Source organism: Micropterus dolomieu, linkage group LG12 (assembly GCF_021292245.1).
Source record: "Micropterus dolomieu isolate WLL.071019.BEF.003 ecotype Adirondacks linkage group LG12, ASM2129224v1, whole genome shotgun sequence".
Lineage (NCBI taxonomy): Eukaryota > Metazoa > Chordata > Actinopteri > Centrarchiformes > Centrarchidae > Micropterus > Micropterus dolomieu.
In genome coordinates this window covers 16,098,179-16,121,744 of record NC_060161.1, presented here as the reverse complement: position 1 = coordinate 16,121,744, position 23,566 = coordinate 16,098,179, and the positions used below count along the sequence as shown (strand labels likewise).

The 23,566-nt window shown below is 40.7% G+C and overlaps 3 protein-coding genes across 5 annotated transcripts in view; 1 reads left to right on the top strand and 2 right to left on the bottom strand.

Annotated features, from left to right (window-relative positions):
* LOC123981170 (collagen alpha-1(XXV) chain) overlaps positions 1 to 9,910 on the bottom strand; it is a 147,617-nt gene extending 137,707 nt beyond the window's left edge. The window contains exons 1-2 of the mRNA XM_046065869.1: positions 9,294 to 9,910; positions 9,047 to 9,116 (exon numbers count right to left, since the gene is read on the bottom strand). Coding sequence (XP_045921825.1) covers positions 9,047 to 9,116; positions 9,294 to 9,590 — 367 coding nt within the window. The 5' untranslated portion in view covers positions 9,591 to 9,910. The remainder of the gene's footprint in view (positions 1 to 9,046; positions 9,117 to 9,293) is intronic.
* Positions 9,911 to 12,698: 2,788 nt separating this feature from the next.
* On the top strand, positions 12,699 to 15,164 carry saxo2 (stabilizer of axonemal microtubules 2). 2 transcript variants are annotated; one of them, XM_046065108.1, is made up of 4 exons: positions 12,699 to 12,964; positions 13,308 to 13,533; positions 13,759 to 13,913; positions 14,151 to 15,164. In XM_046065108.1, exons 2-4 carry the CDS (start codon positions 13,361 to 13,363, stop codon positions 15,062 to 15,064), a joined length of 1,242 nt encoding a protein of 413 aa, XP_045921064.1. In that variant the 5' UTR covers positions 12,699 to 12,964; positions 13,308 to 13,360; the 3' UTR covers positions 15,065 to 15,164. The 2 variants fall into 2 exon arrangements, with proteins under 2 accessions (XP_045921064.1, XP_045921063.1); XM_046065107.1 differs by having other exon boundaries at positions 12,700 to 12,964; positions 13,369 to 13,533.
* Positions 15,165 to 15,354: 190 nt separating this feature from the next.
* larp7 (La ribonucleoprotein 7, transcriptional regulator) lies at positions 15,355 to 23,563 on the bottom strand. 2 transcript variants are annotated; one of them, XM_046065106.1, is made up of 13 exons: positions 23,544 to 23,563; positions 21,992 to 22,206; positions 21,763 to 21,863; positions 21,540 to 21,623; positions 21,217 to 21,381; positions 21,020 to 21,122; positions 20,574 to 20,873; positions 20,224 to 20,377; positions 19,962 to 20,104; positions 19,191 to 19,303; positions 16,493 to 16,652; positions 16,174 to 16,265; positions 15,355 to 15,794 (listed from the first exon to the last, which is right to left on the bottom strand). In XM_046065106.1, the coding sequence occupies exons 2-13, from the start codon at positions 22,191 to 22,193 to the stop codon at positions 15,717 to 15,719; spliced, it is 1,695 nt and encodes a 564-aa protein (XP_045921062.1). In that variant the 5' UTR covers positions 22,194 to 22,206; positions 23,544 to 23,563; the 3' UTR covers positions 15,355 to 15,716. The 2 variants fall into 2 exon arrangements, with proteins under 2 accessions (XP_045921062.1, XP_045921061.1); XM_046065105.1 differs by lacking the exon at positions 23,544 to 23,563 and adding an exon at positions 22,924 to 23,076.
* Between the last annotated feature and the right edge of the window lie 3 nt (positions 23,564 to 23,566).

The window sequence follows — 23,566 nt, the reverse complement described above, 5'->3', positions numbered from 1 at the left end:
TGTGCAACAGCATGTTTGTGAGTGCACAAGGGCTCAAATGTTTGCTCGGTGTGTTTATTACCCTGTCAGATCTACAGTATATCATATTTCATGTCACATTTAGCACAGCTTCGAGAGGGAAGAGACGGCTGGCAAAGTGCAAGTCCCCTGGTGAGTGGTGGCGAGGGAGGGGGGGCATCGAACAAGCCGACAAGATCTCAAGCAAGACATTCTTGTATCTATCTGAACATGGAAGGGGACGGAAGGGGGCGGCTGAACTTAACTGACAAACACACTGGACGTCTAATGGTGTTTGGCCCAGTGGACAAGAAACACCAGCAGTCTGATCCAACAGTTAGGACTATTTTCAAAGTCCAACTCTGGGAGCATACATCATCTGGCCAGCCACTGGGCAAACCCTGCTTGCCTCCATCATTATTTCCACTTTGAGAAATCGTCTGAATCCCTGCTGTCTTTGGATAGTTTGAGGGATTGCTTGTTTGTTTTTGCTGAGACTAAAGGGTTTTAAAATTGAATAGAGGGCACTCCAAAATGTTAGCGCTAATAAATGTTTTGCAACCACCATAAATAAATGTTCTGAAAGGATGACTGGCCAATGCTGCGTTAAGTGTAGATTGTTTTATCTTGCTTCAAACCCTGGAAATTAAACAAAATACAATGAAAGAATTGTTATTTTAAGTCAGAACTGTCAATCAAGAGAAAGCATAAGATGGATTTATGGTTAGGGACTGTACTATTATTTGGGGTGTCAGAAAAGAGGGAAGGTATTATATTTATTTTTGCTAAAGCAAAGGTATTCTGACATTTTGGGAGACCAGGAGAAACTTTTTTTTTCAACCTTAGTTATATATTATTTCAACCTTCCCTTGTTAGATCAAGATTGTAACACAAAAAAAAAATATTTTCATGGTCATTATGGGTCATAAGGGTGCATTTTGACATATGCAGAAGTCCTGTCTCAAAACCCTGATACAGATATTCCCATTTTTATAAGTGATTATAGTTATAATGGAGTCTCTCATTATAAGTGATTTGTAAGTGGACGTTATCGCTAGCAAAGAGTGTTTAATTTTTTTTCCACTAGCATATGCAACCAACACAAGCCAGAACATGGTGCCTGGGTCCCGTTCATACATTCAGGCCAGTGGTAACATCTGATTAGTAGCTCATGGTTCAAAAACACAGAGTGAATGGAGTATTTTGTAAAACTGATGGAAAATTTGGGAGAACTGATATATGCTATATCTCACTTTTAATGTGGGTACTGATACATGTGTACATTTTGAAAATAGATATTCTATTAAAATAATAAATGTTTAAATTGGGATGGATCTAAATAGTCTTATAATGTACCAACTTCATACTGGAGCATCATTTTGCAATATTGGCGGGGAGGGTATTGCTTTGCTTTTCAAGGGGAGGGTCACTATAAATTAACAACAATTAGGAGGGTCTTGAATTTATAAAACATGAAACATAAGGTTCCACGCCCATCCCCACCACAATTCTTTTCATGCAGTCTCTATCAGGTTTATCCAAAGAGAAAAAATGACTCGGTCTCAAGCTGTTTTTGGACTAAAGAACTGAACATAACATGGAACAGCTCTAAGCTAATTCTGCCCTCAGTCTGTGGACTAAATGATGCATACATAAAAATAAAATAAACAGACGCGGAAAACGCCAACCATACATTGTTTTCAAAATTAAAGACATCATTTTAGGGATGCCCCTGAGTGGTGGCAGGACCATATTAACCATAGTTTGCATGTCAGGCACACGCTGGCAAAATTATAGCTTCCTGCCGTGGCACGTCCCAATGCTTTTTTTTTTTTAAAAACCAGCCTGTTTTATTTGTAGTGCCTGTTCTTATTAAGCTGATGGTGTACAGAGTAGCAGCATCTGTGCCCCTCACCCCGATCCTCCATGCCTGCTAGGGCTGAGAGGCCTGAGGGCACAAAGCCACAGGCGGTGGGGAAGGCAGGGGTATAGAGCATGTGGGGAGTGCCTCAGGGGTTCCTAGTTCTCTTTGCTTGTCTGGAGCCCAGAATTTCCATGACACGGGTGAACGCTGGCATCGTTGTGCTTTACTGGTGATTTGAAACTGATGACAGACACTGGAAAATCATTCTTACATTCAAAACTAATGATACAAAAGACAGGCATTGGAGAGCATGTATAATGTAGTTTGCATTTGACGTTTTGCTAGCATCATGCCAATAATGCTTCAGAAACAGGAAATACTGACCATGTATCAAAAGTTTCCTTGGGAGACCTTCAATAAGACAGGCCGGTAAAAGAAATGCAATGTATTATTACATTCAGTTTCTCACCAAAACATAATGAGTATCCTTTAAGTCGAGCAAAAATGCATTTCCGTCCTCATGAAACATTTGTAAAGCCAATTTTTGAATATTTTAAATTAATTATCGGTGCATATCTTCACATGTTACCGCAACCTGATAAACAAAACAGGGACAGGCTCATGGAAAAAACAGCCACACTCCGCTACTAGAGATAAAAAACATCACTCCTTAAAGATTGGTAGAGTCAAAGTAAGTACTCATACCTCAAACATTTTAGTGGCCATTGTAGTCACAGAAAAATCACCATATTGAACAGTAGACTAGCTGTTCCACAAGGATGTCACTTTAAAAAAAGGTCCCTCTTGTCTATTAAAGTCTCTTTGAGATATTGGTGGGTCAGGGATGAATGTGTGGGCTCGTGAAGGGACGGATGAACTTAAGCCATCACAAAGGAGACTTCAGTAGGAGGATGACTGGAACTTTGAATCCAGTGTCAGAGGGCACCAAGCGGGTGAGGAACTGAGTTTGTGAGCCGTCTTTTATAGAGGATTTACCACCCAGCTCTGACAGAGGAGCACTGGATCCCGGGAGGAGGAGCATCAAAGTGTACCAACATCAGCGATTCCTCCTCGAGCACTGGAGGTTACTTGGTGTTGTGCAGAATTCTGCATCCACCTCTTAAGGTCCTTTTCAGACACTTTGTTGTGAACTTTAATCAAACGCAGTTATCACCACATATTTTTGCTGAATCATAAGTAATGCTACTTCTACTAAATGTAAAAAAACGATTCTAAACCTGAAGATTCTGATATAAAATATATACTTTAAATCAATAATACTTTACCACCATTGATGAACCCCACAAATGGATATTACAGTGTTTAAAAGCAGTATTTGGAGGTGCACGCAATGCTTGTCAGGCATGCAAAACTTAACACCGGGCTATGGAAGGAGGGGTAATATTGTACCACCATCACCACCAGAGGGCCGCTTGAAGGTGCAGACACTCAGATACTCTCCAGGTGTGCTAATGTGATGCTTCTTAGTTATTTAAATCAATATTTTAACAACAAATTTGCCTTCCTCCAGCTGTAATCAAACAGCTTGGGTGTCATGCTTGACAAAGAGCTTATCAAAGGCACGTACAAAACCAGACAAGAATAATTTTGCTTCACGTTGAAGCAAATCTTCCTGTCCAACTTTATGCTAAGATGACGCAGAAAGTGCAAAGGGAAAGGGAAAACATTTTATCATAAAAGCAGCCTATTTTGGGAGCAAATGAATGCCAAATAAAAACGGGAGACAGTTATTTTATTCAATTATGGGGTGTGCTGTTATATAGTGGTGATGGAAACCCCCCTTGATCGAACTCCAAGTAGTAAATGTAGAAGCAGCCAAGACAGGATCTCCAAGCTTCCTGCTTTATTCCACACAAAATGACGATTAAGGATCAGTGCCAGGAAATGTTCAAGGACACATGAGACAAACCATTAGGCACAATTTTCGATTCCCCCTCCATTCTTCTGGCCCCGTCCCCACTCTCCCAGCCTGAAGTACTTCAGTCTCCAGCGGAGTGCTGTTGTGACTTCGCTTATATAAAAATCATGTCATCTCATCTTCATTCAGTGTCCCTTCAGGTTAATGTATAGTAAAAGGAGTGAAAGCGTGCCACCCTTTCAATCCCCTCAGTCAATACCAGTGCTTTCAGCTAACATGCCTCATCATCTCCCATAAAAACTGCTGTGTCAAAAGTATAAAGAGGGCATCTGTGCTATTTCCAGCATCCTGCCCTTTATAATAAACCTTGTGTGAGAATTGAAAATTAGGGCAATTGCACCACTTCTGATGATTCATCATGATAAACCACGTCATGTTAATTTATTGGGACCGATGTAAGATCTGAGCTGAATGAGTCAAGCTCTTCATGCATAAAACGATCCCTGCAAGATATTATTCACTGTGTACAGTACATCATGCTCATGATGTAAATGTAGACATCCTGTTAAGCAATTTAGCAGCAATGAGAATCACAATTGCCTATTCACCGTTTCCCAGGTTTCCCAGGCTCCGTCTTTCGTCTCCGGCCTCACTTGCTCACAAAAGCAGCCTAACCTGATCCACCTAACTAAAAGCAGCTGGCCGCAGTGGCTACCTGGAAGTCTGCTTAGCTTTACCTAGCACTCAGTAATTACATGGCCATTAGGGCACCTTCCAGCACCAAACCACACAGAGGGCTAAATTCAAAAGCTGTCAGTGATTAATTACCAGTTGCCCACTGAGTTGTGGATATCTGAGGGGATTGGCACAACTGTAATTGTATCAGGCCACTGGGATTACACACTTCGTGAGGCGGAAAGGGGGAGAGTAACCCAGCTTGGCCACAAGGAGTTGAAAAGGAGTGATTAGTTGAGAATTTTGTGGGCTGTGTGTTTGTGTAGTTTTGCCTCTACTGAAGTGAATCAAATCTGGACTTGACAAAGCAAGCCAAACAGATATTGCTGCATGCCCCTTTGCCCTTCGGGAGGGAAAAATAAAGTCCCGCAAGTTGTTCTGTTTTCTCGCGAGCCCTTTGGCCAGTGTTTAGCTGCCAGGTTTTTTGAACTTTAAGAAATGCTGCAGAGTGGGGAAAAGGGGATGTAGGAGGGAGGGGGTTTGGGTGAGTAAACAGGGAAGGAGCAAGGCACCAGTGCTTGCTGACTGCACATTTTATTATAGTCCCATTAAACAACAGGCCCTGCTAGGAATGCAGATCCCAGGGGAGGAGCAGGTACACAAAAAAAATGAAAAAGAAAACTGCCCGCCAATGCTGAAACAATTATTAGAAGGAGACTCGTTTCACGGTGTGGTATACTGAGTGGGTGTGACTTCAAACCAACTTGGTTAGACAGGTTTGCTTTTCCCCCTAGACCCAATACTATTTTCAGCAAATGTGTGGTGTAAAAACTGATTTTCAAACTCAGGGTGCAGACCAGAGAAACTAACTAGGGTTAAACTCACAAAGAGGACAAATAGGTCAAATGTACAGCACCTTATTACGACCCATTTTTACGTTTATTGTTTATTGTCTGGTGGCCACATGACAGTTTCAAAGGAGGAAGTCAGGTGACAAAAGAGTGACAAAAAAAGTGACAAAGTCCCGTTAAGGAGATGGGTGGGGTGGATGGGTCAAGTACATTCAGGACTTGCATTCAGGATACTGGGGTTCCAGTCCCGTGTGACAGAAGTTGACTTATTTAAAGTTTTAAGTTAAATAACGTTTCCTAGGTGAGTTAAGTCATGTGACATAATGTATTTATTTTAACCCAAACCAGGATCTTTTCCTAAACCTTACCAAGAAGTTTTGTTTCCTAAACCTCACCAAATTACAACTGTTTCACAACGTCTACAACGTGTTTAACATCATGTGACTTATGTAACATACTTCTGGTCTGGTACGCCTGTCGCTGGACTGGTACCTTCTAATGCTTGTACATGTTGTTTTGGGGAACAGTAATATAGGTCATTGTACTTATATAACAGTCATATACTGTATGTTGTTTTGGGATAATTGACAATCGATCTATTTTGTTGTTTAGGTATGAGGATGTGTTGCAGAATGACAGTGAGCTTTGCTCTGCTAAAACGCTCACAATGCAAATTCTTACATGCTAATGTTTACCATCATAGTTTAGTGTGTTAGCATGCTAACATTTTACAATAGGCCTGAACACAAAGTACAGCTGACATTGACGCAAAGTATATAAGTATTGTAATTAGTCATAAACTAAATTATTAGACGAACTGAAATTTTGACATGATGCCGCTAATTTAGAAAAGTTAAGGGGTCAGCAAAGTCGCTACCATTCATCCTGAGGCGAACATGAATATCCAAACCAAATATCATGGCAATCTATACATCCATCCATCCATCCATCCATTGTCAACCGTTTATCCCGCGTACAGGGTCCCAGCTGGCATCGGGCGAAAGGCAGGGTACAACCTGGACAGGTCGCCAGTCCATCGCAGGGCGATCTATACAATAGCTGTGGAATTCCAATGTCATGGTGGTGCAAAAGGTGGCAATTCATCTAATCCATCTAGATATTTCAGTATGAATTAAAGTTGATGACCACACACCAATTTTGCCATTCCAAGAGCCACACCGCTAATGTGGCTAGGTTCAGACACAATCACAGCTAAAGTGTGAAAATGCTTTTAGTCACTCTGAAGCTAATAACTGAGTGCTACACGACAGCGACACCAGATACTGTTAGAATGACAAATGGCACCATAAAAAAAAATAACTTCACCTTCATTAACCAAGAATCACATCGGCATAAATAAAATATACGTGAAGTTCATGACAGACTTTCTATGATAAAAGATAGCAAACTACCTCTGATTCAGAAGCAACCTATAAAATATCCTCAAGCTATGGACCATTGCGCTGTCTTTGCAACTACTCCATCTTCTTTGACAGAAAGAAAGTGAAGACTGTGAAAAGCACATTACGGTCCTCCCCTCAAAGAGAGAAAAAAGCCACATCTGAGCCAGGGGCTGTCTCCTAGACATAAGAGAGGATAAATATTGAGCAAACCCATTCAGCATGCGTACGGTATAAAGATATTTGGCCCAATATAATATAAAAAACCCACTCCCAGGCATTGACAAACTATGGTATTAGTTGCATGTGTAACAAACATTAACTAACTATTAAATACACTATAGATTCTTCAAAGTATAAGGATGATATATGTGTTTTGTATTTAACCGTAATTCAAAAAACTATTGGATTACTGAAGTACTGGACATGAAAAAAAAATCAAATTTGAGAGTGCCAGTGCCGCCTTGGTTATAGCGTTGTTGCGCTTCATTTGATGTGAAATGTTTTCATTGTTTTGTTTCTGCCCTTTGCAGAAATGTGGTGGAAGAAAATAAATGGCAGACATATGATATGGATTGAGAACAGAGAGAAGCATGATTGTGAGAGTCTCATTATGGTTAATACTTCCAGTACTTCTGGCTTAGTAATTCAGGCATTCCCACTCAGATGAGTCATTCGCAATTGATAAACCACTTGTGAAAACTAAGACATTTGGGTCATTTAGGTTTATTAATCTCACCTGTCTTGGTTCTTCTTTCACCTATGTCTGATTATGATGGATGTAATACTCCTGGTAGGGGGTGGGGGGGATTTTTTTGATATCCCCCAACAGACAGGTCAGAAGTCAGGGACAACAGCAGAACAGTCCCTGGCATTCGTAAGGATCCCGCATCGTGTCCAAGGACACTTCATTCCTGCAGCACAGATGCTTTCTGACGCCTGGATTGTCCATCCAAAGATCCAGCCACAAGGCTAGCCTGCACAATGTCACAACTATGACCTTTGCAGAGAGGTCACCGACAGTATATGTTCACACTTACTTACTGTATCACATTGCCAGATGGAGTTGCCTGAGGCTGTGATGCGCACAGATCCCTCTTCATCAAACTTTAAAAAGTTGTAATAACATGTCTGTTTTCTGCAGCAGGTAGTTTAGTGGTTCAGCAGTGCAGTCACACAGACAGCCTTCTGCCAGACACACTGAGAGCGCCTGGTATTGTTACTACCATGTACCATTAACGTGTTGTTTACAAAGGCAAGATATTACTCCTCATTCTGATTTGAAGCACTCCTTTTATCTACACTGAGATAGATAAAGATAAGTTGACAGTAAATATTCATGTCTGGTGGAATCTTAAAGAAATTCACATATCCTCGCTGTTCTATGAAAACCATGTATCTCCAAAATGTCAAACCTTTTATGAGCTAAGAAAAACTTTCTTGTTGTCAACTTCGGTTGATCCAATGGGTTTTTAAATGGTTTATTTAGCTTAAGATGGAGGGCCAAAAAAAAACATGTGGTTTTCATTTTGACAGAGATGATATGCCATGCCTACTCCAGAACGAAAAAGAAAATCATCCTTTAAGATATAAATCGAGATTCAGTCACTTTAATGTGTTATGTTCACCACTCTTAGTTGATGTAACAACAGGGAGAAAACATTCAAATTTTAAACTGCACAGTCATCTCAATTGTACATTAGAATTGGATACTTGCTAATGTGGTGGCAATTTGTATATATATTAACATTTCGTTTTACCCCCCACATAATTCTTACTGGAACTGTCAATCACACATTCAGGAGCAACATTGATATCTGACAATGATGCACAATAGTAAATGGTATCATTTAAAAGTTAAAAAATAAAATTGTAACAGTCATGCTCAAATTGTGCAGCAGCCCCCTTCAACATCCTACAGCAGCATCTCCCAACACTGATGCACTTACTTCACCAAACCCTAACTCCATCCCAAAATGATCAGAATGCTGAAGGAATGAATGTTTCCATCTACTGGTGGGAAATGTGAATTTCAAGAAGCTTGTTTTATTTTGTGAGTGAGCAGGCAACATCACAAGCCAAACAACATCTCAGCGCCTCTATGTATAGACCGCTGTTAAATACCTTTCTTTCTGTTAAAGGGCCAGTCAGCTGTCTGCATCCTTCACAGCAGGACCTCCCCAAACCATCAACACTACTATCCAGGCAAACTGTCATGTGCAAACGGTTTCAATGAAATAAACTAAAAGGCCGTGTTTACGAAAGCTTCCATCTATTCCTGTATCAACGGTGGTCTTATTCAAACAGACTTCAAATCCAGTGTCACACCGACAGACACCCACATGTCCAGAGTGCACTGGAGAAAGTACTTTTCATTTACCTGGAGGGCAGTTGCATTCAGGTGACGCTTCTCTTGCAGTACGAATCTTGACAAAATGTTCATAGGAGCGCTGAAATTTTAAAAGAATTCCATTTACATTAATTTGCACATGATGCTTTCAATAAAATCAAAGTATTGGGTGAAGGGTATCTGTTCAGCTGTTACTGAAATATGGTCCCCTTCATGGGCAATTAAGCAGGTAAAAACAATTAACTTAAGGGGGAGCAAGTGCAAAAGTCAATCTTACCTGAGAGAGCAGCTCATCCACTCTTTGTTCAATCAGTGAATTAAAATCATCCATGGAGTAGCCAGGGGCACGGATAAAGGTGTGCTCGCCGTTCCCACTCTCCAAATCCACAACCCGGTTCTTAATATCAGCCGTGTTCATGCTCAGAAAAATACAAAAGGCGATGGACGCCACTGAACATAGAGACGAGATTATGTTCAGCACTGTTGTGCGCCAATACTGTCGCTTCCGAGGAGCCGCTTCTTTCTCCATTTTCTCCAAGCACTTGGATGCTCCTCTTGCCTCCGCGATCTCCATTTAACTACAACTACACGCGCTGTTGGGAGCAAACTGCATCTGGCGCCGAGTCACGAATTTATGGCACACTGTTCTGAGTGAGTGAGTGAGTGAGTGAGTGAGTGCGTGTGAGACGCCGCGTTCACGTACAGTGACTTTGTGGTGACAGCGACAGACAGTTCCGCTCCAGCCAAATCAAGTCAACCTGTCTGACGGCGTGTTCTGGCTCCTGCAAACTTGTTGCACCGAGCCTTGCACAGTAGTCTACTGCAGAGGAAATTGCTATTACGCACAATAAAGTAGAAAGAGAGGCTGGGGAAATAGAAGGCAGCGCGCATGTAGCGGAGACAGCCTTACCACTCGGAGCTTTTCCACCACGGTGCAGGCATGCTCCCCCTCATTACGACAGCAACACGCCTCCAATCTGTCCCGACTGATTAACATAATTTATTGACCTGCTCCTTTTGAGCTCTTACAGCCGAGCTGTTGACATGATGTGCAGTTAGGCTGTATTGTACTCCTGTCATATCTCCAGTTATAGAACAACGGGGCGCTGCGTAAAGAGGCAGTTAGATGCATTTTATGAAAGTGTGGTTCACTGTATGAGCACTAGCAAGATGGCAAACACTTTTAAGATAATAGATCAGCATGGAATTGTCGTGTTGTATGAGGAAGAATTAAAATTTCTGCAGCCACTGTAGGGCAACTTTAACAGGTTGGTTTTGGCCATGGCGCTGCGTAAAAACGCACGAAAATCTTAAAAGATCTCTTTCTTTTTGGGTGGATGGACGCACTCACTAAAATTGATTCATTGCGTTCAGTAGACATCATGTCGAGAGATGAGAGCCAAAGCAGCGCTCAAACAGAGATGCTGGCGTTCAGCGACCCCACAGTCTGTGGCCCTCCTTTGATGCCTTGTATTCTGATATTAGTTCATATCTACTTCGTGGGTTTGGTTAGCGCAGCAGCAGACAATGCGCACAAGCAACAGTATCACATGATAAGGGCAAAAAAAAAAAAGAAAAAAAAAACCTCGGGCATGGGGATAAAACTCGTCTTTACAGCTGGTCATTCTGACAAAGTGACGCAGGGTTCCGATCTAAAACAGTGACACTGAGAAATGCAGAATGGAAAATTAGTCTAACCAGTTTTGCATTAATTCTAACCCACATTAATGAATGAACAGCGTGTCTGAATGGTGATGATAATCTAATGTACTAGGCTTTCGGCAAAACCGTCTGGTTTACACAAGCATCAATACAAGTGTTTCTGTTAATGCACAGAGGCTGGAGCCTGGGATTTGAAATGAATGTGCAGACTCTTAATCTGAGCTAGAGTTAAGCACCATCAACATCTATCCCTCTGCTCTGTTCACCCGTTTCAAGGTGCCAACATGTATTTGGAGTGATTCTGGTGACACTGAATAGAGAAGTACTTTTTCATACGCAGTCAGAAATCTTTAATGGGGAAAGACTTCAAATATCCATAAACCTCCCCAGACTTCTGGCTTCTTATCCCGATCTTCCTCTTTCCAGCCCTGTTTGCATTTTAATGCTTCTCTTTGAAAATATCATCTTCACTCCAAATCACTGAGAAAATAATCGGTATGCACAAGCACAACTGCACAGAGGTTTGAGTTATCCATGCGGATCTGACTTATCATTTATCAGGGCAGTTTTTGCCTCTTTTGTGCTCCCCAAAATGTTTTCTACAATGATTTGATTTATGAATAAGTTAGTAACAGTAGGCTACTTTCATTAAATCCATGCCTGCCCCTCTCACATGGGTCGAGTCCATTATGCTAATGGTTATTATAAAAACAGACATTATAATATCTCTGGCATGTCATTTGGAACAAAATCAAACTAACAGTACTGGGAAATTTGCTTTCCAGGTGAAGAGATGTTAAATGCCACATCCAGTGGAGGAAAATGTCCGCAAAAGTACACACTTGGACTGCCTCTTCAGGTTGCTTGATTGACATCTCCCTCACTCACCTGTTAGGGTCCCAACTTCAACATGAGCAGAGGTCTAATGAGCTAGAATAACTGAAAACACGTTTGTGAGTGCAGAGCCTTTATTAAAAACGACAGATGGGCAGTATGTCCAGTTTCACTACGTAAACTGTAGAAACTTCACATGCAGGTACTAATGTGTATTTGACTTACAGGTACTTTGAACACAACCACTCGACTCTACAATTCGTTCCTTCCTTTTTGTAAAACCAGACACAGCCAGATATCACGGTGAACAATAGGCTATGAATCCCAAACTACAGATTATAAAGAGTTGGTTATTTTTTGTCTTCTTTTTATGACTCTGCTGATCGATGCTGAATTATTCTGTGAGTCTCCAATTGTCATTTATTTCTCTTGCATTTATATGTATTTTGCTAAATCATGTTTTATTTCTGTTCTGGTTTAATGTAGTTGTAGCCTATAGTTTATGTTCAAATTAAAAAAAAATTAATTTACAGCCATAAAGTTATAGTCTGATCTGACGCCAGATTTCAACAGATGCTGTTTAAAACACTGTCTTTTCTCTACTACAAATCAAACACTTCATTTAAATGTAACGTTAGGTGCAAATAAGAGACCCAAAAGTAAAATTGCGGACCCAATGGACTCTCTGTAGCCTACTTTTTTAAGCTTTGGACGGCATCTAGTGGACAAACAGCGCGGCGACCGTGCTCATGTGGATTCAAAAATCCATAATTCAACATTTGTGCGTGGCAAAAATCCCCATGACAACATCCGTTGGCGGAATCGGCACTTCACAGGGTCACAATTTTTTTTTAGTCCCCGGTGTGTGTTTGTGCGCATGTGCCCTCCCTCCATGCTTTTGGACATGATCACAAAGTGACAGATGGAGTCCTGCGACCAAGTCACGTTGCAAAACGCACAACCCGACTGCACCTTTATCTTCAGCATATTTATAAAAAAAAAAAAACGGAACAAGCAACATCTTGCACAGATTGAGAACTGCCATTTGATTTTCAAGGGGCCCATACACTGATGGCCCACTTGGTATCTTTTTCAAAAGTGGCTCCTCCACCTTCTGTCACTTTACTACCGGTTTGGAATCCTCTTTACGCTCCAAATAAAAAGCGCATCATCACGCGCTCTCTCCTTGACAACCGCATAAGAGAGCAATCCACCGGTGTTTATTTTTAGAAGCTCCCGGCCGCTGCGTGCTGCTCTCCTTCAACGCACTCTCCCATGTTGCTCCGGTCAATAATTCATACGCTGTAGGCCTGCAGCGAAGAGTCACAGAGCAGGCTGCAACAGCTCCGAGCCACAGGACGCAAAGAAAGCGCGCGGGGTGCGTACCGCCGCACGAGCGATGCCGCCCAAAACTGATGAGCTTAAGTGCCGCTACCATGCCCCACGTACGAGGTGAGGTCATCTATTTCTGATGGTTTCTTTACGAGACACCAATTTGGTTGGGCTTTTTAAAAAAGCCGGTGACCTACTTGTGTATTTTCACATTTTCAATAGAATTATATGACCTGTAGGGTCATAGGGTCATATAATTTTTGTGCAAACAAAACTAGGTTGCAAAGCTCTGCCATTATTTAGCCTTAACGATATATATGCTACTTGATTATCATTGTAAAAGATGAGAAAAGACTGATTACGTTTTAGTTATTTATCTTTCATTTTAGTCATTATGTATAGGAGCCCATGTATTGCCTTGCATTTAATACCTTGTCTGAATGCCTTTGTATGTCTTATGAAGGTTAAACCACAGTTGCCTTGTTGTTGAACGTGTTATAAACTCGCCCTGCCTTGATGTCCAGGAAGCTCCCTGACTCTCACAAAGCCCAGCCACGGGCCATGACCACAGAGTACCAGGAGAGGTTCCTCCCCCCACGCTGCTACACGGCTATCATCTCGACCTCAATGCAGAGAGACCCTTACCATTCACTGAAGGGGATGAGTGCCGATATGAGCACATACACAAGGTAGGATATAAAGTGTTGGTCTTATCTCACTGGACACAGAGTCTGCCTTTATTTAAACTGTGAAGACTTGCTCTCACCTCTGAGGACTGATGTTTCTGTTGGGTGAGGCAGAATGATGCATGTGTCTCTCCACCTGGAAGCTCCAATAGTCCATGATGTAGTGCAACTAGCACTCTACCCACCTGAACCTTACTGGAATATTTACGGTTTCTACGTGTGTTTCAGATCATACTATGTGGACAAATGGATGAAGACTCCACCAAAGGCGTCACAGCCACCTAAAGACAACCAGAAATGCACCAGCGCTCCACACAATCCTGTGCGCGCTAGAGCGAACCAGATGGAATCCAAGGAAGAGGACTACATTTCAGTGTACAAACGTAAGCAATTTCAAGATCATACATCGCAAGACATTTAAAAGCAACACACTACCGTTCAAATCTTTGGAATCGCCTGCCACAAAAGCTTGATTCTGTAAAGGTGTGTTCAGAAATAGATATTAAAGTAATGCTTTAATAATCAATTATTAAATGAAAAGATGAACATCAATTTAACAGGTGGCAAACTGTTTACATTCTGATCCAAATCCACTTCCTGTGTCTCCTCTTTTTTTCCAGATGACTTCAGAACATGGAAAGTTAACATGCGCCGGCCATATAAGCTGCATGACGGCTTGAAGGTGAACCAAGGATTAATTGTCACAAACAGTGAGGGTTGCTTCCAGAAAAAATCCGTCCAAGTTGAAGTTAACTCTAAACCAGTCCCACAGGAGCGAGAACCTCAACATTTTGAAAGCATCACCAGCTACAGGTCTGATTACGTCACCCATCCGCTGCAGCCCAGGACAGGCCGGGAGAAGCCAGTGTACCAAACCAACAAACGTCTGCCATTAGAGCATGGAACTCCCTCGGGACCAAACATGGCTTGGGACATAAACCACAAAGTTTTTGACAAAGCCAGTGAATTCTTTGAGCAATTCAAGACCCGGTCCCTTGAAACCAACTTCCACGGCGAAGGCAAAGCCAAAGAATCCAGTCCACAAGCAGAGCACAGTGAGTTCCTCTCCACAACACATGCGGACTACAAGGCACACAAGTGCCAGCGCACCAAACCAGTCCTGCCACCTATGCATACCATTAAGAAAAGCATGAAGCCCTTTCAGGGAACGACTACCATGAAGGAGGATTACAAAGCGTGGGACACACCGCAACGCACCCCCATAGTCCACAAAGAAGAGCTAGACTGGCCCATGAAAACCAGCTTTTCAGTGTGCATACCCAAGCCTGCTGAGCACTGCAAAACAAACCCAAAGCCTTTTAATTACAGCTGCAATGCCACACAGAAACCCCAACGTCCTGTTGAAAATGGCACATTTTCCAGCTTTACATGCATCTCCACTGGGACTGAAGAATCCAGGAGATACTGGACCACCTCTTTGGACAGAGGAGTGACTTGGCCCGACGGTGACGCACGTAAGGAGCCATCTGAGAGCCACCAAATAATCAGCAGCATGGTTTCTAGCAGAAACTAAGGTTTGCTGGAGCCCAGGATGACGACGAGATGCGGTGCTGCCACACGTCACGTCGGGCCATTCCTACCTTTACACCAATAAAAGCCATAAATGGAAGTGAGTTTATGTAATGACAGCTATTTTTATTCTGCTAAGCATCTCACTGACGCTCCCCAGCATAACTCATTTTGAGTGTTATGTAATCTACTTAAATTCATATTCACTTTGGGAAACAAGTTAGACAGCAAAAAAAATAAAATTCACACGAACCTCAAATGAAGCATGAGTGTGATTATAAACACCAAACAACATTTACTGTAATGATCAAATAATGACATTTTATTAAAAAAAACAAAAAAGGCAAACATCTTCAAAAAGGTAATGCCACGACTTGACTGGGAGAACTATCATATTTACATTATATACAGAATGTTGTTTTTTTTTTTTAAAAGACTGTCAATTAAAAAATGTTGCCAAAATGTCTATATGCATAGCAGCAATCCACGTAATCTTGGGGGCTCCAGTGCAAACAAAACAAATAAAGGGACATTCTAACATTTGTTCAGGTCTGCATTCAGTTCTCTTCCAGCTGATTATGAATTACCAACAACGGTCCCCTTCAAGTCACGTAGTCTACATAGTTAAACATGTCAAAAACTAGCTTCAGCAGCTCTCAGTCATCTTGGAAACGGATGTGCTTAGTGGCCTCCCTGGCCCGGGCGAGGATTATTTTTTCGGCTTTGGATATGAGCTGAAGTGTGGCAAGAAAATAAGAAATTAGATATGACAGAAAATAAATAAACAGGGGAGGCACTGCTTTAACTGTAGTGATGGTATCATGTGACTGTGTGTGTATTAATATCCCCAAATTATTCCAGGTATGAGTCCATTTCCCAAAGTCGATTGGAATCAGGATAAGCAGCTTACAAAATATGCATCTAAATTCAATATCCCAAATACCACAGTATATAGATTTCTCATAATTTTGCCAAGAGCTGTAACAACTTACTGTAAACAGCCTCATGTTCACATACACAAGATGGAATAACTGATCAACAATATATTGTTGTGCACAGTCAGATGCATGTATATGTATTTTTCCATTTAAAAATGTGAAAGGGTAATCTCACCTTCTCTGTGCCTCGCTTCTTTTCCCTCGGACGATTCAGCTTGACTTGGCGGTCGACTAGGATCTTGTGCCAGTACCTTTGTTCATTGTCACCTTTAAAAGACATTGAATAGAGAATAATTACGTTCTATCATGACTCAATCAACTTTTCTTAAGCCTTAAAGCTGTAAATTTTAACAGTGAAACCTTTTGACAAACACTGAACTTGAGACAAGCTGATGGGCGCTGTCCCAATAATAATCCTCTCCTCTACTGGAGAGGATTAGAGGCGCATGTAGATTAGGCACAAATAATTCTAACTTGAAATAAGGAAATGAGACCTGAGAGAATCTCAAGCTTCCAGCTGTGCTCTTTCTGTAGCTCTGCTCTCGCGTCACTAACGGCTTTGGCTTCCTCCGGGGTGTGAAAGCGAATGTAACCCTCGGCATCTCCTTCCAAGATGTCGATGTATGCCACTGGTGATATTGTGCACAGAGCATCCTGCACAAAATAATCCACAAACAAGCACAGATAAAACTTTAATAATCATCTTAGGTATCTATGTGCCATTAAAGAAATGATTATATTACGGCGCACCTGACAAAGTGATTGACCTTAAGAATGTTGCATGAGATTTAATTGTTAACTTTACCTTGAATAGACTCAGTCAAGTTTGGGGGGGGGGGGGGGGACTTTATCATAACTTTTAAAAATTTATACATACATACATACATACATACATACATACATACATACACACACACACACCATTTCTAGCGATAAATTATCTACTATACAGGCCGAGGTGCCCGGTGCTGCTGTTTGGTGAATTATACAACAAACAACAGACTTATTTTTTTAACCAAAACTTTAGTTATGTATCCACATAGGAATCCAGCTTCCTTCATTACCTGAATTTGCACATTGACAATGTCCCTGATAGCAAGGTTAAGGACTTTTTACAGCTTTTAATCTCCTTTGATTTTACTCAGCATGTCATTGGGCCAACACACAAATGTGGCCACACCCTAGATTTGGTAATGTCCAGAGGACTGAATATTACCATGGATAGAACTGTTGATACTGGACTATCAGATCACTACTGTTTGTTTTTTAACACGACTTTTATCCTCCAAAAATCACAAATAACATTATTATTAAAAGACGTATCTTTAGTCCATCATCAGCTATTGACTTTCGAAAACACCTGGCCTCTCTACCCCTCTCTGCTGTTTCCTCAGCACATAATAAAGTCAAGCATTTCAATCTCAAACTAGACTCAGCCCTCAACATTGTAGCCCCTCTGAAAACCAAGACGAAATCCCAGTCCATTGTTATTCCTCGGAAGAATGAGCAAACACTTATTCTGAAGAGGGAGTGCCGTAGAGCAGAGAGAGTGTGGAGAAAGAGCAAGCTCACGGTCCATGGGGACATCTTCAAAAACTCTGTAGCTGTTTATAACAAAGCTCTGCGTTGGTCAAGACAAGTCTATTTCTCTGGTCTCATCAACGAAAACAGGAACAATCCAAAAGTATTGTTCTCTACAATCAATCGTCTCATATAGCCCCCCCAGTCTCTTGCCCAGCTATGTCCAACATCTACATCAAAATGTGATGAGTTTGTATCATTTAAAAAAAAAAAAAAAAAAAAAGATAATTAACATCCCAACTGGATTATTAATAATACTATTAACCCAAGCAGCCAAACCCTCAACACTTCTCGGAGTAACTTTAATTCCTTTTGCAGAATCAGTGGAGCAGAGCTCCACAAAACCATCATGCAGATGAAGTCACCAAGCTGCTCTTTAGATACGGTCCCTACCACATTTTTAAAGAGGTCTTAGATTATTTAATTGACAAAGTATTAGACATTGTAAATCTCTTAGTGAAGAAGCATCACCTTGACCCCTAAGTGCTGAGCAACTACAGGCCTATCTCAGATCTGCCATTTTTGGGTAAGATTCTGGAGAAGGTAGTGCATAAACAATTAAATGTGTTTTTACATGAGAATAAGTTACACAATACATATCAGTCTGGTTTCAGAAAGGGACATAGCACAGAAACAGCACTTGTGAAGGTTGTCAATGGCCTCAGGGTGAGCTCTGATTGTAAAAATGTTATGGAGTGAATTTTCACTTTTATGCAGACGACACACAGTTATATTTATCTGTTGCACCAGACAACCCCAAAGCTCTCGACCCCTTAGTGGAATGTCTGTCTTTCATTAAACATTGGATGAGTCAAAATTTTCTTATACTAAATGGGGATAAGACAGAAATTCTTGTGGTTGGCTCTAAGACACAGAGACAAATTATTTCTAATAGACTGAAATGCATGGCTGTGTGTTGTTGTGGAGTGTTGTCAAAAATCTGGTTGGATTTTAAATCACATTTTAACAGTGTTACAAAGGCTGCATTTTTTCATTAAGAAACATTGTCAGTGTTAGACCCCACCTTGCCTTGGAAGAAGCTAAAAAGTTGTTAAATGTGTTTTGGAACAAACTCCCATTACAAATAATAGAAACAACCTCTCTTGATCGTTTTAAGAAGCAGCTCAAGACCTACTTTTATGCCTTTGCTTTTAATTGATTATAGTTATTCTATTGCTTTTATCTATTTTATACGGTATTTATTTCATACTATAGCCCTGGCTGCACCCTTTCCCAGTTTTGACACCTGTGTTTTTGTGCTTGTGGATTATGTACATGTTGCTGTATTGTATGTTTTATTTATTTATGTACTTATTTTTACTTAAGTGCTCATAATGTAAAGCACTTTGAGTTGCATTTTATGCATGAAAGGTGCTATACAAATAAAGATTATTATTATTATTATTAATTGATATTATGCTCTTACACTGTCACACAAATGTAATTATCAGAAAGGGATTTCAGAAATGTGTATATCAAAACAATACATAGTTCAGCTCCCAGTGGAAATTAATTCTAGGAACTAAAGACAGACTTGACTTGAGCATCAGTAGATGAAAAGACATTTGATAAGCAAATACAGATAATGATAATGGAGTTATAATACTGTACTTTGATGAACTTCCTCCCTGGTAGCGGCTTGTTGTCTGTAATCTTCATGATGACGCCACTGGTAAACTGAGGTCCTTGTTTAGTCGCCTTCTCACTTTTGCTTCCCTTCTCAACTAGAAGAGCAAAAAAGTTGACACAGAACAGCTGAGAAGATGTTGGTTATTGCAAGCAACTTGTTATTATTATTATTACATTCAATTTGATATTTTTGAGTAATACTATGATGTCAGTACTGTGGAGACATGCCCCTCTTCACTGATGTTATCGCATGTAAAAATGCAGCTGTTAAGCACTGAAATGTAACAGTTGTGTGAACTTTCTGAAATATTTTTTTTTTTGCTAAAATTTCAGGAGAAACACTTTAACTGTAGTAAAATATGTTAGTCAACTAAAACTTGATTCAAAAATATAGTATACAGTGGACTAAATATGACAATAACTAACAAGGACATTTGAAACAGGACTAAGACAAAATTTTTAAAAGGCTGAAAAAATTAACACTAGAACCCACACTTTGTTTCATGTCTTATTTCAACACATGGGACCAAATCACCCATTCTTAAGTGCAGAGTTATTTTATTAAGTAACAGTAGGCGTTTTCAGACCAGAAGAACTTTTTCATAGTTGGAGGCTCCCTGGTGGGGAATCCCCATAACCAAACCTGTTGTCTATTCTGTATGCAACTCCAAGTTTCATAATTTCAGCCTGCATTTAATCCCCATTTAATCCCTCCAAACACAAATCACTGACATTAGTAGACACAAAACTCACTGTTTCCATCTTGCGGATCATTGTCTGTCTCCATTAGACTCTTGTGTTCCTTGTGGTCAATCTTATTAATGCACTTCTTCAGGGATGTCATGCTGCGCTTCTGCAAGGTCAGATACTCATCCTTCAACTGAAGCCACTCTTTCCTTAATGTGGACAAAAGAGGAAGAAAGACACCCATCAAGTCATTTGAGTTCTGACGGGGTTTTCACTTATTAATCCATTCTTGTCAACACATGGAGGAAAAAGGGATGTAGGATCTTACTTTGACAGGACTCGGAGTGGGATGACTTCCTCCTCGATTTTCAATTTCTCCTTGTGTTTCTTTTTTCTCTTCCTCTTTGCTTTCACGGTTGAATCGTCTCTGTTTTCTTTCCCTTCCTCAACAACCCTCCCTGTGACGCTTTCAGTCGGCGGATCTATAAGGGGAAATAACAGATGACAACATCTAACTCGTGGTTTCATTGCTGTAAAAATAAAAAAAAATAAAAACCCCACACACTCTAAAATAGATTTTTAGATTGTGAAAAGAAAAAGCCAAGAGAGCGAAAGGGGTTCATTGAAACTTAAAATTAGTTTCATTTGTGAACTATGGGGGATACTGTGATTACTTACTAGTCTTTGTTAGATCTTTCTCCTTCTCTCCAGCATCATTTTCACTTGTCTTTCTCATCTTAGATGGTACTTCACTTTCAGATCCCTCTGCTGTCTGTGACCTACGTCTTTTTTTGTCTGACAGTTTACCGGGTGTCTTCTGAGCAACCGCGACCTCTGGTTCAAACTCTCCCGTTGCTGAGCGCTTCGCCTTCTGCTCCGACGGGTCCGCTTCCATCGCCTGCTCTTTGGTTTCTTCGGCAGGGGTCTGCGCTTCTTTCTTTTTCTTCTTCTTCCGCTTTTTCTTCTCCTCTTCTTCACCTACAGCGCATGAATGTCAAGACGTGGGGATCAACGCAATAAAAATTGCACAAACAGCCCTTCTGTTGATATTAGGCAATGTGTCAGCGTCACATTTCTCAGGTTTCTGGGTGGTAGCGTAAAGGTATTTTAATGAATTAAAGTACCTGATGGTGGATTGTCGCCTGGCAGGGGAACGGGCTTCCTACTTTTCGTCTTGGGGAAAATCCCTGGCTTCCTTGGAGCATCTTCAGGAGGGTTGTTCAGCATCTGTTTCGAAGATCAAAATTTTCCATGTGGTTTCCTGGACTGACTGAATTGTCAGATATTTTAGGCAACAGTGACAATGTTAATAAGTTCTCACCTCTATGGCTTTCTGTGCGTCTTCCTCATTCTCAAACTCAACAAAGGCAAAACCCTTGGAGTCCCCGGAGGACTTGTATCTGGGGATGCTAACATAAACCACATTCCCGCATTTTGTGAACACTCTCTCTATCCAGCTGTGTGTCACGTCCTTGGGCAAGAGTTCCTTACATGAAAAGAAAGACAAAGTATTATTTTGTGATCAAAGAATATTCTTTATTCTGGCGTCTGCCAAAATAACCAGCAGCACCAAATCAAATGACTGTTGGTGGCTGCAAATGTAGTGAAAACCAAATTAAAATAAGAACAGATAACTCTTTTTACCACATAGACTGTGCGGCTGTCGACATTATTTGGTATGTCTCCAATTGGAAGCTGACGCCTCACTTTATTTCCTTCGAGGTTAACCTGAAAAAAAAGTGGAAGACCTCTGTGTCGATTGCATTCATTTGACATTAGTGTGGACATCTCAAAATATTAAAACATTGTTGGAATGTGACGGGTCTGAGGTGTGCGTTTTTCAAAAGACAGGTTCACGTCACAGTACCTCAACTACAGACGAATTTTTCAGTGCTCTCGCAATCAGCTTGGTGTCAGTTGTCAGCTTCTTCATTCGATTGAAGTCGGCCAACACGGATATATCAACATCTAAAGACAAACAGGACATTTAGCTGATTCAACAATGTGCACGATAAAATATCAAAACTTGCATTAAATGATTCAACGGCAGACATGAATGTGGTGGTGTATTGTTATTATTACTGATAGCCCCTTACATCCATCTTCCGAGTCATCAATGAGTTTTCTCAGAAAGCGGTCCTTGTGGAGGTTGACATCTCCGAACCAGAACTCCACTTGCTTCTTCACATCACCTAGCAGCTGTTTGACACGGGACCGCTTCTTTTTTTCCATCTCTTTGTTCTTACTGCTGGGTTCTGCGGTGCCAGCATCACCAGCTCCCCTCTCTGTGTCAATCATCCTGTGGGTGAGACTGCAACACAGGTTGGTAACACTTATCAGAATCAGGTTTACGGTCATTTTCATATACGGGGAATTTGCCTTGCTATATTTATTGGTGCTTAACAGTACACACAAACATAGAAAAAAAACATATAGAAAAAGTAAAGAGATCAAAAATGTGCAAGTACACAAAATAATACTAATACAAAGAATTATACAGGATAATTAACAAGGAATGTACAAAATTTCACAATATGAGCAATGAACACAGTTCAAAGTTGTAAAACAGCACAGTAAACACACTTTTTAAAATGTGTATTTTCATATAAAGCACATGTTAGTGGAATGAGTCACACTATGTGAACTGGTGTTACTGGATTTGGTCCTCAACTTACACAAATTCAAATGTGCAACTCAAATAACCTGTGAAATAACCTGCACAATCCTCGGGTCAATGGTGAACACGCCCCTTTAATAGTATCAGCAAATTATTAAGATTTATGCAAACGTTAGTCAGTAAAACACTGTTACCTTCACATTTATCTTGCAACTCTTAAAAAAAGTCAGCGTTGAAGCTTAGCTAGCCAAAGCTATCACTAGCTTTAGGAAACAGTTGTTTAAGTCAGTACGTCGATTCGCGGGTAGTGACATTTTCAAAAGGCTGCAGTCATGCCCCCTGCATTTCAAAATCCGCCAACCCCTCACTTAACACGGATCCGACATACCGGTAATAATTTACAGAACTCACCCAGTTTGAGATGAGGAAACAGTCCAGTTTGACGCGCTGCACACACAAAAATGACAGCAACCAGTAGCTTGCTGGCTAACTTCACACGAACGGCATTAGTTCGTTCCGTGATGTCGCACAATAAAGTCGTCATAGCGGAAACATCAAGGCGAGCAGTTTAAACAGGTTCCGGTATGTTACTTCAAAATAAAATGCAAGATAATGGACATCTGAGGTTTCAGCGTTTTATTGACAGGTTACAATAAGTCAGATCAGATTTAGTAAAAACAACAAAATGCAACGCCAGTCACAAAGAGTAGATGCATAATTCGAAATAAATACATAGAAAACACACTAATATCATAAATAAACGTTTTAAATAGGTGCAATTAAATATGTAGTTAGAGGCATCGTTTTACGTTACAAAAATTGTTGGACTTGCATGTGAAGTGACCTGTGACATGGTGGTTTGTGCTTTTATTTGGAAGCAAAAACCACCCCACATCCCACATTAGTTACTCAACATGTTTGTAGTTTTAAAATTTTTTTAGTTTTAAAATTGTTCCCAGTAACGTTTAGCTAACATTATTCTGAGGCATATTTTCATGTTTTTAACCGTTAATTCTTTTGATGTGACGCACCTGTGTTGTCCGTGTGGAAGTGA

Bases quoted from the DNA above. Each gene is read 5' to 3' on its own strand.
- saxo2 (XM_046065107.1), top strand. From the start codon at position 12,912: ATGCCGCCCAAAACTGATGAGCTTAAGTGCCGCTACCATGCCCCACGT. The intron at 12,965-13,368 runs GTGAGGTCATCT...CTTGATGTCCAG, and splicing joins TACCATGCCCCACGTACGAG to GAAGCTCCCTGACTCTCACA. The intron at 13,914-14,150 runs GTAAGCAATTTC...CTTTTTTTCCAG, and splicing joins CTACATTTCAGTGTACAAAC to ATGACTTCAGAACATGGAAA.
- larp7 (XM_046065106.1), bottom strand. From the start codon at position 22,193: ATGATTGACACAGAGAGGGGAGCTGGTGATGCTGGCACCGCAGAACCC. The intron at 20,874-21,019 runs GTACTTTAATTC...CATGCGCTGTAG, and splicing joins AGGCGACAATCCACCATCAG to GTGAAGAAGAGGAGAAGAAA. The intron at 16,266-16,492 runs GTCTCATTTCCT...TGTCTTTTAAAG, and splicing joins GAAGCTTGAGATTCTCTCAG to GTGACAATGAACAAAGGTAC.